Raw genomic sequence first — 13,097 nt, forward strand, 5'->3', positions numbered from 1 at the left:
TCTGCGGCGCCGGTTCGCTCCCCGGCCACTGGAGGAGGGTCCCGCATGGTGCGCAGACCTCTCCTGCCGCCCGCTGCTCCCCTCAGCAGTGTACTTCAGTCCTTCTGCCTGCTCTGCTCCCTGCTCTGGCTCTGGTGAATTCTCTCACCCTCCCGCGCTTCTGACTGTACCCAGTGCATGTATAAACAAAACAAACAAATAAATAAAAAAAAAAAAACATGCCTCTATAAAAAAATATATATATATTAAAAAAAAAAAGAATAAATGGCTTCAGATAAAAATTGCAAATAACAGTTATGATTAGATGTCTTAAGAAGTTCACTCAGTGAATTTTCAAAAAAGTACCTGTTGACTTATTCTTCATTATAAACAGGAATGGATGATTTACTATAAACTGGTTTCGAGGCAAACTCATGATCACAGGGATGTGCATATCTACAAAAGAGAGACAACCATTATTATTTAGATGTATACATCAAAAGGTCAATTCAAAAATATATATATCATATACTTTTTACAGAGAGGAAAGATCATTTTTTTAAAGTGTTGACATGAAGAAATAATCCATTTTCTTTCTAAATAAAGAGAAATTTGGAATAAATATAAAAACAAAAACAATAAATATTGGATCATTATGGCATAACTCCCATTTCACATTTATGGTCAACAAGGAGGAAAGCCAGAAACTATATACAATTTAGTGGAGGCAATTGAAAATTTTCTTATCTTTTAGACAGTAAGTTTCTGCTAATTTTTATTTTATATTATATGATTGATTATTAGACGGTTTTAACTCTTCATCTTATTCAGACTTGTTTGCATTTTATTATTTCTATTTTTCAGACATGGTAATCACATCTCAATTTCATTTTTTTAACTTACTTTTCTGAAATTACTCTGTAATCTCAGAACATTCAAGGATTTGGGCTGTGAATGTGTAGGAGTATGGTTTTTATTACAAGATTAGAAACCTAGATTTGTTGTGCTAGTAACTGTTTCATATGTTTACTTATATCATTCTGCTCTATTGTGGCATTTGTCAATACTTAGTGCAGGTAAATTTAAATGGTTGGGTTTCTTCTTTCTAGACTAAATAACTACATCAGTTCAGATATATTCCTTCTTTATCAATAATTCAATGAATTTGTAAATTCAAACAAATCCATGAATAATAATTTAATAAATATAATATGGGTGATTAGAATTGAAAAACAATTGTGGAAGAGAAAACTTATCTTCTACCTTCTTATGTTTTGTGACTGAAGTCTGAAAAGTAAACTGACTAAAGATAAATGAGAAGAATGTTTATTTTGTAGCATTCGCAGAAAAGAAGTAAATACTCAAGAGTGGTTATGCTGAGACTTTATATACCATTTTAACAAAAGGTATGTGTGTTGTAATTGGTATATTGTAGGAAGGTAAATCAATTCAATTTGAATTGGTAAATTCAAATTCAAATTCAAGGCAAACCCAATCATCATGGTAGATACAACTTATTTACTAAAGTCTATTATGCAGGCTTATTTCAGTGCCAGCCTCCTACTCTTATGCTAAAAGCTGTTCTCCTCCTCCTGGTATGGGAGAGGAAAGAGAGACAGCTTTGGAAAGGAAGGAATATAGTGGGAGGGTATAGTGTTCTTTTTGTATCTGCTATTTCTCAATTACCTTATCTTAAAATAACCCATCTGCCAAAATGGGATTTTAGGAGGGCATGTACTGATCCCCTTCAAACATAACCTTAGTAACATAAAATACGTAACACTTGCTTATCTGGAGTATTAGGGCTATGCTTCCCAAATTACCTATAGATACAGATTCATATCTGAATTAATGAGACAAATCAGAAAAATATTGTCAGTATCACTCTTATTCACATTTGGGCCAATACTTCAGTTTTGTTGTTGTTGTTGTTGTTGTTGTTGTTGTTGTTGTTCTTAAGTAGCTACAAGTTTGCCAATAAGTCAAAATACACATGCTGACTGCTCTGAGGTGTAATACATCATACTGGTGATTCAGCCTGCCCTCCCTAATCTTGTTGCATACTTTTAGAAAACTCTGGACTTAATATAAGAGGCAGTAGGTAATAGCAGAAAGAACTCTGAACTTGATTTTAGGAAACTGATTTCTGTTCAAGCTGCTGTCAATTAATAGTCTAACCTCAAGTCACTTCACATTTCTGGGTCTCTTTCTTCACCAATATAATAAAAATCGATCAATAATGTATAAGGACTCTCCAGTTTTATGTAAAAACAGCTGGAAAAATTTTTCTATATGCTACCCTAAAGCAACCCCAAAGATAGAAATAGCTATTCCCTTGAATCTAAGTTCCTTGAGCTCAGCAATATAAAGTCCTTCAGGTGGTGGCAAAAGGCAGAATGTCCTGATCAGATGTCAAAATCCATTGACACTGTGTAGTATTACAAATTAATCAAGACATTAATGTTATAAATATAAATTTATGAAGATTTTCATAATACAGTTTAAAGGATACACACAATTTACACAATGGTTAAAATCCAAATAACTGGAAAAATTCAAATAGACTCATCAAGGATTCATTAAAGTTCCTTTTCCAGTTCTAACTAAATGTAAGTCTTTCTCCAATTATTTTTTAAGTATACATATACACAGCATAGACACTATTCAAAATGACATATCTTTGAGGAACTATATCATATCGGAGTGATTCTAGAACTTTGTGTGTATACAAAACACCTGGAGGCCTTGCAAAATGCAGATTCTAATTCAGGAGGTCTAAAGTTGGGCCTGAGTTACATTTTCAACAAGTGCCCAAATAACTGATATTGCTTGTTTGTGTACTGCCCTTGCAATAGGAAGGGCCAGTTGAAACCCACTGTGGAGCACTGATTCTCACACTTGGATGCTCACAGGAATTCCTTAGAGAAATTTATGAAAATATTAGAGTTTGCATCCCATCTTCAAATTCAATTATCATTTAATTATCTTAGGTTGTGGAGTGGCCACAGGACTTTCAAAAGATTTACAGCCTTTAAACTTTGCTGTGTAGTTTAAGAGGCACTGCCTAAGCAAGAATGGTAAGAGTCAAATTCTAATCATTGGACTAACTGGATAAAGCAGGAAAGTGAAATGAACACAATTGCTGAAGATGAAGCATTCCTAAGTGCAATGATCTCATGTGTGAGCCTAACATTTTTCACATGGGTCTTGTCTTCTGTCAAGTAGTCTAATTTAAAATCAAGTAAATATCAGCAGCTGGGCCTCATTCCTTAATTAAGGTTTCCCTCTGCTTTTACATTATTGTGACTGCAGAGATGCATGAACAACTTATACAATCAATTTCCTTTTTCTTCCTTTAGTAAGCTGGACAGCAGGAAGGAAAAAAAAACTGTAGTACTGAAAAAACACCATTACTATAATGCACATTTTCCCTAGGGTTCCTCCTGACTTATTGTGAAGTCATTTGTCCTACCAGTTGATGCTGCAGCTTCACTGCCATCTTCATTTATCTCCAAGAAAACTTTTTGCATGATTTGGGAAACATATACATCAGATGAATCTGTTGGAAAATATGAAAATGTATTTAAGGGTTAAAATCAATAGCTATTACCTATTGGAAGCCAGATTAATTACAATTTCAAATGAACAAAGAAAAGGAAAAAAAAAAAAAAACAAACTCTTTCCATGTTGGTTAATTTGCTCGGGATAAAGGTGGTTTGGGTTTAGCTCCTGTAGGAATAATACAGAGACAGATATATAAAGAACAAGTTTAGTCCAGATATAAAAGGCAAGGAGAGAAGGGGTAAACCTCAAATCAGTATCTTACTATGACACATATTTGAACAGAGGGTTTTGCCTTCCTCAGCCATTGCACCATGTGCATTCAACCTCAAAGCCAACTTGTCTTTTAAATTCTGCATTAAGTTTTGATCTGAATTTAAAACAAAGTCTGTGTTCCTTTGTGACTGATGAAGCTATGAAAGACTGAAGAACTTATATGTCATCTGTCATAGAATCACTTCAGAGCTGTGTTTTAAAATCTGTCAGATTACTCAGCGTAAGTTGTCTTACAAAGTTTTGTTCTGGTGTGGATACAAACTGAGAGAGAATGGCCCTCTTCTTCCCTTGGTGGAATTGATATATGTGTGAAGTGTTTCTGATGTAGTGAGCCTCCAGGATAAGCTCCTTGCCATACAGAATTGAAACCATAAGTTCAAAAACCGTCAGCCATCCCTGTTGTGCCAAGATCAGATAGATCTGCCAATGTTTCACAGAAAGTGGTGGCAAGAAGGGTGGAGGAAAAGAAGATGGGCCTTGAAACCTGTAAAGAAAGGAGAGAAAGGAGCTCTGTCTCCCTTAAGAGAAAAAGTTGGTATGCAGGTCAATTCCCATCTAATCCATCAATTTAGAATGATTCATGGAGAATTTCCTTAGCATAAGGGAACCATTTCTAACAGCTTTCAGGAAAATAAATCACCTCAGGCAAGAGAGACAGAAGTCTACAAAAGAATATTCCCATAAAATGGCTTCCCATCCTACTAAAACTCCAAATTGCTTGTGATGATTTTATGGGACCCCCTGATTATGTTGATCTTCATCTCCTACATGCCTTTCCTTAATAAGGCCTCCCCCTAGTTCTCCCTCTGTTTAGAGTCCCCACCACATAAGTTTCCTTGATTGACCCTTTTGCTATTTATGTTATAGAGGCACCTCCATAAAAAGGAGTTTCAATGTTCCCCACCCCACTTAATTATGGGCAGAGCTGGGCACCCAGGTAAGGCTATACAACATGGAAGGCAAGTGGGCTTTGGAGACCCAGGCATGGGGAAGAAGGGTTCACTTGCTTCTTCACTTTGGACTTGCATCAGGGACTTGGGGGACTTGGAGGACACATGTTGAAGAGAGACATGCAGAGACACTTGGTAGAGACATGTAGGTGGGGGACATGCAGGAGCTGACAATGGCAGCCATTATCTTGATTTGTATTTTTGCATTTCTCCTTTTGTCCCAGCCTTACCTGCCTACTTTTGTCTCTTTCCTGTAATTCTCCACCAGAAGCTGTCTGACTTTTGAGAAGTGTTTGGGCTTCAGCAACCCCATTTCAACTGACCCTGTTTGGCTGGGCATTTACCTATGAGGGGGTGGGTAACCCTGCTGTTTTATTGGAAAACTATCATCCTTTATTCTCCTCTCTCTCTCATATATATATATATATATATATATATATATGTATTATATGGCTTCCCATACATATAAATATACATAATATATATATTTAAAATATATATATTTAATATATATAAATATATTATATATATTTAATATATATAAATATTATATATATATATACACACACACATACACGTTAATTCTTTCAAAGTTATTCACGCTAGGCATCTGTTTTGTCTTTGTGTGCCTGGATGGTTGGACTTCTTTAGAGTATGCATGTTTGGGATTCCTGGGGTGTCCCTTGGTTTCACACTAACATTTAAGTCTCAATAAAATGGCATATCTTAATAGCAGACTTCTCTCTATTCTACTCTATTCTTCCACTCTCTAGTTCTGCTCTTATGTGATCTAGACCTTTTTTGACTCTGTTAGTTAACTCATAGGATCTATCCTTGCCATTTGATGAACTATTTACTGATAAATTATTCACTTTCTATAATAGCTATAAACTTCACTGTAAGAGGGTCTCTGTCCATTTTATTCATCCTTAGAAATTGCAGCATACAATTTGTTTACAATAAATGTCTATCAGAGAGATAAATCAATGAATATGAGTATGTTTAGTGATAAAAAATATGTAAGATGGATTGAAGTGAGAAATAAATGAGATGCAGGAGTATGGTCATTTAAGGTCAGGCAAATAATTGTCTTCCTTCCCCAGAATTATCCTGAATAAGATAGATTTTTATATAGAGCAAGAATAAATATCTTAGGAGCCCACACCAAGAATGAAGCCCAAAAATCAGGTTCAAGAGAAGAATCTGTCTCAATTTAGCAATGGGTACCAGAACATTAGACTGAACTACTTGTTCTTTGTATTCTATCTTACCAGAGAGGGCCTAGCCTTGGGACAATAACAAGGTCTTAGAGATAAGAATAAAGAATCCACACTATATAACCCACTGCTTTCTAGATCTTTATAATAATTGTTTCTCTTAATTTTCTATGAAATTATAAATAAATTATTGTCTAATTAAAGGGACAATAAACCTTCTATACCTTTACTAGAAAATGTGAAAGTAAATATTATTGTGCCATTGCCCCCATTTTTTTTTTGTATTTGACATTTACTGAGTATCTACATTGTGTCAGATGTTGAATGAAGTGATTTACACACTCATATATTTCTGCCAATAGGCTATATTAATTTACTTAAAAGATCAGAAAATAGGGCCTCCCTGGTGGCACAAGGGTTAAGACACAACCTATGAAGCAATCCATAGCCACTGTAGCACGCATTCGATCCCTGGCCAGCCAGGGAGCAACCCACATGACTCAGCGGACCTCCCCTGACTCATCCACTGCTCCCCTCAGCAGTGTATTTCAGTCAGTCTGCCTGTTCTGTTCCCCACTCTGTCTCTGGTGAATCCTCTCACCCTCCACACCTCTGGCCTGTACCCCAGCTCTTGTATACATAAATAAATAAATCTTTAAAAAAATGAGAAAATGTAATATTTTACTTAAAATATTTACTTAGAAAGAGTAAATATTTTACTCAATTTGCTAGAGGAATTATAACATTGAGAAGTCAAATACTCAACTCAAAATTTCCTGAAATAATTTTCTGAAAATATTTTATTCAAAACTTGTGAAATACATGAGTATAAGCTAGTGTGTCTTTTGTGAAAATATCTCGTAGCCTGAGTTTTGGACTGGTTCAAAAGAACTTTAGCAAATGTTTATTCCATAAATGAAAATTAGGGACAGCAAAGAATTCACTATTCACCTAGTACCAGAGGGACTATCAGCATAGACTCTTTCCTAATTACCAGAGGTACTATCACCATTGACAGTGACTTTTCTATTTCAGGCAGTAAAACAGATAAAAGTAGTTAAAACAACTCAAATAGGTAACACAGGATAGAAAGAACAATTAATGTGGGACATTTATTCTCTGTTCAGGGATATTCTCTTGCCGAAATTCTTTTATGAAGCATTTTAGAATTATTTTCTTGATAAATCTCCCTATAAAGGAAGATTCTGTAGAAGTCACAAATTGCTCGGAATTTGCAGAGTTAGTGATTGTTTGAAATATCAGGAATATTGGCTACAAAGAAATTTAAGGGGAAGAAGCTGTTGAAAAAGTTTGGTTTGTTTCAGTTTGGTAAGGTGGCTGTGTTCCAGGGAACATTTAGGTAGCATCTGCTTGAAGTATTTAATGTTGACTGATGCTGATGAAAATGTCAAAGAAGGCCGATCTATCTGACAGAGTAAGAACAAGTAGCTAAATCATGCATAAAAGTGATAATGAACATCAATGTCATCTGGGTAACCCACCCATCTCCTCCAACAGGAAAACTCATTTATTCCATTCATTTACCCACATAACTGTAGAATGAATAAATTAATGAATATGTCTCTAAAACCCAGAGATTTATACAGGGATACACAATATCCCTATGTTATGATACAAAAACCCCATCAAATAAATATGCTTCTATCATTAGGCCCCTTTTTATAAAACAAAAGATTAAATTTAAAAAAGGGTAACTTGAGACAAATTTTCCCTCTTCATCCATTTTTTTTCTCTTTACTTAGTTATTTTTGTGCTAGGTGAGACCCCTAGGAGAAGAATTAAAAGACTCTTTTGGCGTTTGTTTTGCAAATGAGCATCTTCACCATGTACAATTTCCCAGGTGCAAGTTAGCATAACAGCTTCAATTTCCAAGATTTGTTTGAGTTCCAAGCTAAGTCTATAAACTGGAACATTACAAATTCTAGATGGTATTCATCATCCAGCAGCTTGTAGATACCTATTTCATGGGCTCTAATATTACCGAATTAACATTTGCAAATTGGCTTATAAGAGTTTTATTAGCTCTGCTTAGATGAGAGGCTCTAAGTTGTAATTCTCATTATACGGGAAAGGAAATCCAAAGAGGGCTGAAATAAAAGCTCACATAATGCTTTATCTACATAGTTCCATTACAAACACGGGTAGAAGGCTTATCTAACTTTCTAAAATGTTTTTAACTTTCATTAAGCTGAACTGCTTAACTGCAAAATAGAGTGCTAGTTTACAGACAGCTTTTCATGACTATGACATTTATTCACTGTGTATGTATTTTCTGTGGCCAAATGTTCTTTCAGTTTTAAGATCAGTCAGGTAATAAATATTACAAAAAGGTATTAACATCATAATATAAGAATTATTTAATCACACTACCTGTTATTCCAGAAAGATCACAGCCACCACTGAATATCTCAGTTATGTTCAAAGAATACAAAACTTCTTTGAAGTCTAATTTTTGTTCCACTTTAAATCTGTTTTAAAAAGATAAAAAGAAAACTCTTGAAACATTATACATAGTTTGTAGCAAAATATTTTTTAATAAAATGGAATACTTTGAAGAGATTATATTGTCAAACTCTTGCTTTCATTATCTTACTTACTTTGTCTTACATTTCACATCTTTTCCCCCAGCTCCACTGAATAGTTCTGGGCTGCTTGTAAATTGCTTATAAAGGCAAATAAATGGTTCGTAAGAAAAGGAAGAATATATATATATATATATATATATATATTGAAGTAACAATAACCCAGCAAAGCAGGGTGATGGTTCTAAGTTTTCAATTGGTTGGCTCCATCCTTAGAAATTTAAAAATTCCCTCTACCTATTATATAAAGTAGGTGTTTTTCAAACCATCACAGGTAGTTCCTGGCAGACGGCCAATATGTTGTAATAGGGGACAGAAGCCAATGGTCTTTGGAGAAGATTGTTGGCTACTGAAGTGCAGAGAGGCATTGATAAACTATCAACCTTCCCATCCTTTGTCACAGTTAATGTGATTTGCTTAAGTTTTTTTTTTAACACAATTAATATCTTTCCAGGAAGCCCTATAAAGGAGATAAAAGACTGAAACTAAGTGAAATAAAATTTTAAAACTAAGAAGAAAAGAAGCCAAAGGCAGTACCCCAGTACTTTCAGTTCAGGGCCATAAGTTAGGACTCCAGATTTGACTCAAACCTCAATTTGCCCAAATTCAAGAGACCTTAACTAGAGTGTCTTAAAATGTGTGATGTGATAACAACACCTGAATAGAGAGATCCCATACCTCTGAATCATGTACAATGTTGTACACTAATGTTAACTGCAATAAAAAAGAGAGAAAACTAAATAAACAAACACAAATTTGTCTTTAAAAAAGTTGTTTCAGACATTGATCTTTCATAATTCCACAATCACTGTTTCATTTTTCTCATAAATAGTAAAAAACTAGTTATTAATGATTTCACAGAGGACTTCATCAGCTTACATTTTAAAACTGGATAGGAAACTGTACATGAAAAAAAAAAGACAAGATACATACAGTCATCAAACTGAGAACTCTCCTTATTCCCTACATCAGTGAAATTCCCAGACAACTCCTACCCAAGAAGCACTATCTTTGCCCTAATGGGCATCCGATCCTGTGCTCTCAGGTTTGAATGCAGATGTGATTATCTGTATTCACAAGATCCTTACCTAGATAACAGATAGATCCACATCTGGAGCTAAACATTAACTTGGAACAATCATTATAAATAGATCGTTGTTTTAATTGCCAAATTTGAACACATTTTTAAGTTATAATTCTTCAAAACAAAGAACATGTTGTGGCAGAAATTTATTTTTTCATATTTTTATTTTTTTATTTAAATTTTATTTTTATATTCCCCATAAAATTACAACCCCCTTATTTTGACCCCAAGTCCTCCTTTCCCCGCCCCCCACCCCCCATAGAGTGTCTCTGGTTCATAGTTGTTTGTTGATTTTGATATTTTCTTTCTTATAGTTATTCATTTTCCTGGTCCCTTATTTAAGTTTTCTAGATTACTGCTATGAGTGAGACCAGCCAGTATTTTTCTTTTTCTTTCTGGCTTATTTCACTGAGCATGATCCCTTCCAGCTCCATCCATGTTGCTGCAAATTGCATGTGTTTATCTTTTTTTGAATGCTGAGTAATATTCCATGGTGTATATGTACCACATCTTCTTGATCCAGTCATCTATTTTTGGGCATTTGGGTTTCTTCCAAAGCTTAGCTATTGTAAATAGTGCTGTTATAAACATAGGGGTGCAGGTGTTCTTTGGAATTGATGTTTCTGTGTCCTTTGGGTAAATACCTAGGAGTGGAATTGCTGGATCACATGGGAGCTCTATGTTTAGGAGGTCCAGAAATCTCCACACAGCTCTCCATAATGGTTGGACCAGTTTGCATTCCCACCAACAGTGCAGAAGAGTTCCTTTTTCTCCACACCCTCGCCAACATTTGTTGTTGCTAGTTTTTTTAATATGTGCCATTCTCACTGGTGTAAGATGGTATCTCATGGTAGTTTTGATTTGCATTTCCCTGATTACAAGTGATGTTGAACATTTTTTTCATATGCCTGTTGGCTGGATTATTTTCCTTGTTGTTGTTGAGTCTCATCAGCTCTTTGCAGATTTTTGTGATCAGTCCTTTATCATTAGTGTTGTGTGCAAAAATGTTCTCCCAGTTGGTGGGGTTTCTCTTTGTTTTTGTTATTGTCTCTTTTGCTGTACAGAAGCTCTTTAATTTGATGTAGTTGTGGCAGAAATTTATTGAGCCTAAATTATTTCTTGGTAGAATTCATACTTTTGAAAGACAGTAACTCATTCAGAATCCTGGCTATCTGGGAACAGGTACCACAAATATATTAAAGTATAGATAATGAAAATAACTTCTTTTATGGCAATTGTTTTCAATTTCTTTTTAACTTCGGGCTAAGAAAGATAATATGCAACATGATGATTTTGAAGTTTTTAGGTTTTATTTTTACTGTTTTCATTAAAACACTGTCTTTTTAAACTGAATGGAGCATGCACTCCTAAAATGTGGAATATAAATGTTCTAGACTATCTATAAATTGGCTATTTTTAGTATAATAGTCCAAAGATTTTAGGATAATAAAATACTGCTACAACTTTAATAATGTCTATCACCACAAAGTCATTTAAGTAACAATCTTGCTCAATATGTACTCCAATGAAACCTGCACCAGTAGAAACCATTCAGCCATTTAATAGAGGAAGTCTACAGTGAATTTCTAATTATGCACAATTATCCACAATTACTGGAGCTATGAATAGCCAGGTGTGAAGTAGCACTTTCATTTGCTAAGCACTTAATATAGATTATAGCTTTTAATTGTCACAAAAATCCTGGGAAGTTAACATTATTATTTCCACTAACTTATAAGTAAGGGCTTGACATAGATGATTCCTAGGCTCAAGGTAAAGTTAGGAGCCTGAGCTAGGATTCAAACTCAAATTCATTTGAAATCAAAGCTAATGTGCTTACTCCCATTCCCTTCTTTTTTTTTTTTTAAAGGCATGTTTTTTTAATTTATTTGTTTGTTTGTTTTGTTTATACATGCACTGGGTACAGTCAGAAGCGCGGGAGGGTGAGAGAATTCACCAGAGCCGGAGTGGGGAGCAGAGCAGGCAGAAGGACCGAAGTAGCAGTGGGCGGCAGGAGAGGTCTGCGCACCATGTGGGACCCTTCTCTGGTGGCTGGGAGCAGCCGGGGATCGAAAGGCGCTGCAGAGGCCGCAGGCAGCCTCGCAACCCAGAGCTCAACCGCTGCGCCACCAGGGAGGCCCACTCCCATTCCCTTCTAATCAATAATTAAAAAAAGAGAACAAAGACTCCACAACCACAAACTACATTAACATATTAATGTTAAGTGTTAAATATATGCCTCTTCTAAATTTTGTGAGTTTGTCTTTAACCTATGAAATTCATTTCTCCTTTTCCTTAACCCTCCTTTAAAATTGTCAAGAAAAGGAAACTAAGTTCCTTAAAGAACTAAGAAAAGATTAACAACTGAAACAAAAGCCAATCAAAGGAAGAAAATTAGAACATAAATAAATGGAATAGAAATAAAAAAGACAGTCTAAAAAATTAATGAAGCTAAAAGCTGCTTCTTTTTTTTTTAAGATTTATTTATTTATTTATTTATTTATTTATTTATTTATTTATTTATTTATTTATTTATTTATTTATTTATACAAGCACTGGGTACAGTCAAACGCGCGGGGGGGTGAGAGAATTCACCAGAGCCAGAGCGGGGAGCAGAGCAGGCAGAAGGACTGGAGTACACTGCTGAGGGGAGCAGCGGGCGGCAGGAGAGGTCTGCGCGCCATGTGGGACCCTCACCCTGTGGCCGGGAAGCAGCCGGGGATCCAACCAGCGCTGCAGAGGCTGCGGGCAGCTTCGCAACCTAGCGCTCAGCCGCTGAGCCACCGGGGAGGCCCTAAAAGCTGCTTCTTTGAAAGAATGAACAAAATATAAAAACCTCGAACTAGGCTCACAAAGAAAGATAAGGATGAAACAAAATAAATAGAATAAGAAATGAAGAAAAGTTATAGCAGACATCTCAGAAATTCCAGAAAATCATAAAAGAGATTACTATGAACACTTATATGATCGTAAGTTGAATAACACAGAGGGATGGAAACTTTCTAAAAATTATACAATCATACAAAACTGAGTAAGGAAGAAATAAACAAACCAATTACAAGCAATGAAATTGAAACACTAATTAAAAGTCTCCTGAAAAACAAGTCATGGGCCAGATGGTTTCACTAGTGAATTCTAGCAAAACTTAAGAGATGAACTGAAACAGAAGAAGTAAAATTATCACTATTTGTAGATGATATGATAATATATAAAGAGAACCTAAAAATCCATGGAAAAAAATGAAATCAATAAACAAGTTTAGTAAAGCAGCAGGTTTTAAAATCAATAAACAAAAATCTGTAGTCTTCCTATAACGCAAACAATCATTCTGGAGAGGAAGAAATCAAGGAAAGCATCCCATTTACAATTGTACCCCAAAGATTAAATGCCAGGGTTAAACCTAATAAAGGAGATAAAAGACCTATCC

General features: G+C 35.1%; 1 protein-coding gene across 1 annotated transcript in view; it reads right to left on the reverse strand.

Moving 5' to 3' along the window:
- SERPINI2 (serpin family I member 2) overlaps positions 1-13,097 on the reverse strand; it is a gene marked incomplete at both ends in the record, with an annotated part of 44,068 nt that overhangs the window by 7,147 nt on the left and 23,824 nt on the right. Inside the window, 3 exons of the mRNA XM_084232035.1 lie at positions 346-435; positions 3,452-3,538; positions 8,375-8,472. Of these exons, the coding sequence (XP_084088161.1) occupies positions 346-435; positions 3,452-3,538; positions 8,375-8,472 (275 nt within the window). The remainder of the gene's footprint in view (positions 1-345; positions 436-3,451; positions 3,539-8,374; positions 8,473-13,097) is intronic.

The sequence above is a fragment of the Talpa europaea genome (assembly GCF_964194135.1).
Source record: "Talpa europaea genome assembly, chromosome: 4".
Taxonomy (NCBI): Eukaryota; Metazoa; Chordata; class Mammalia; order Eulipotyphla; family Talpidae; genus Talpa; species Talpa europaea.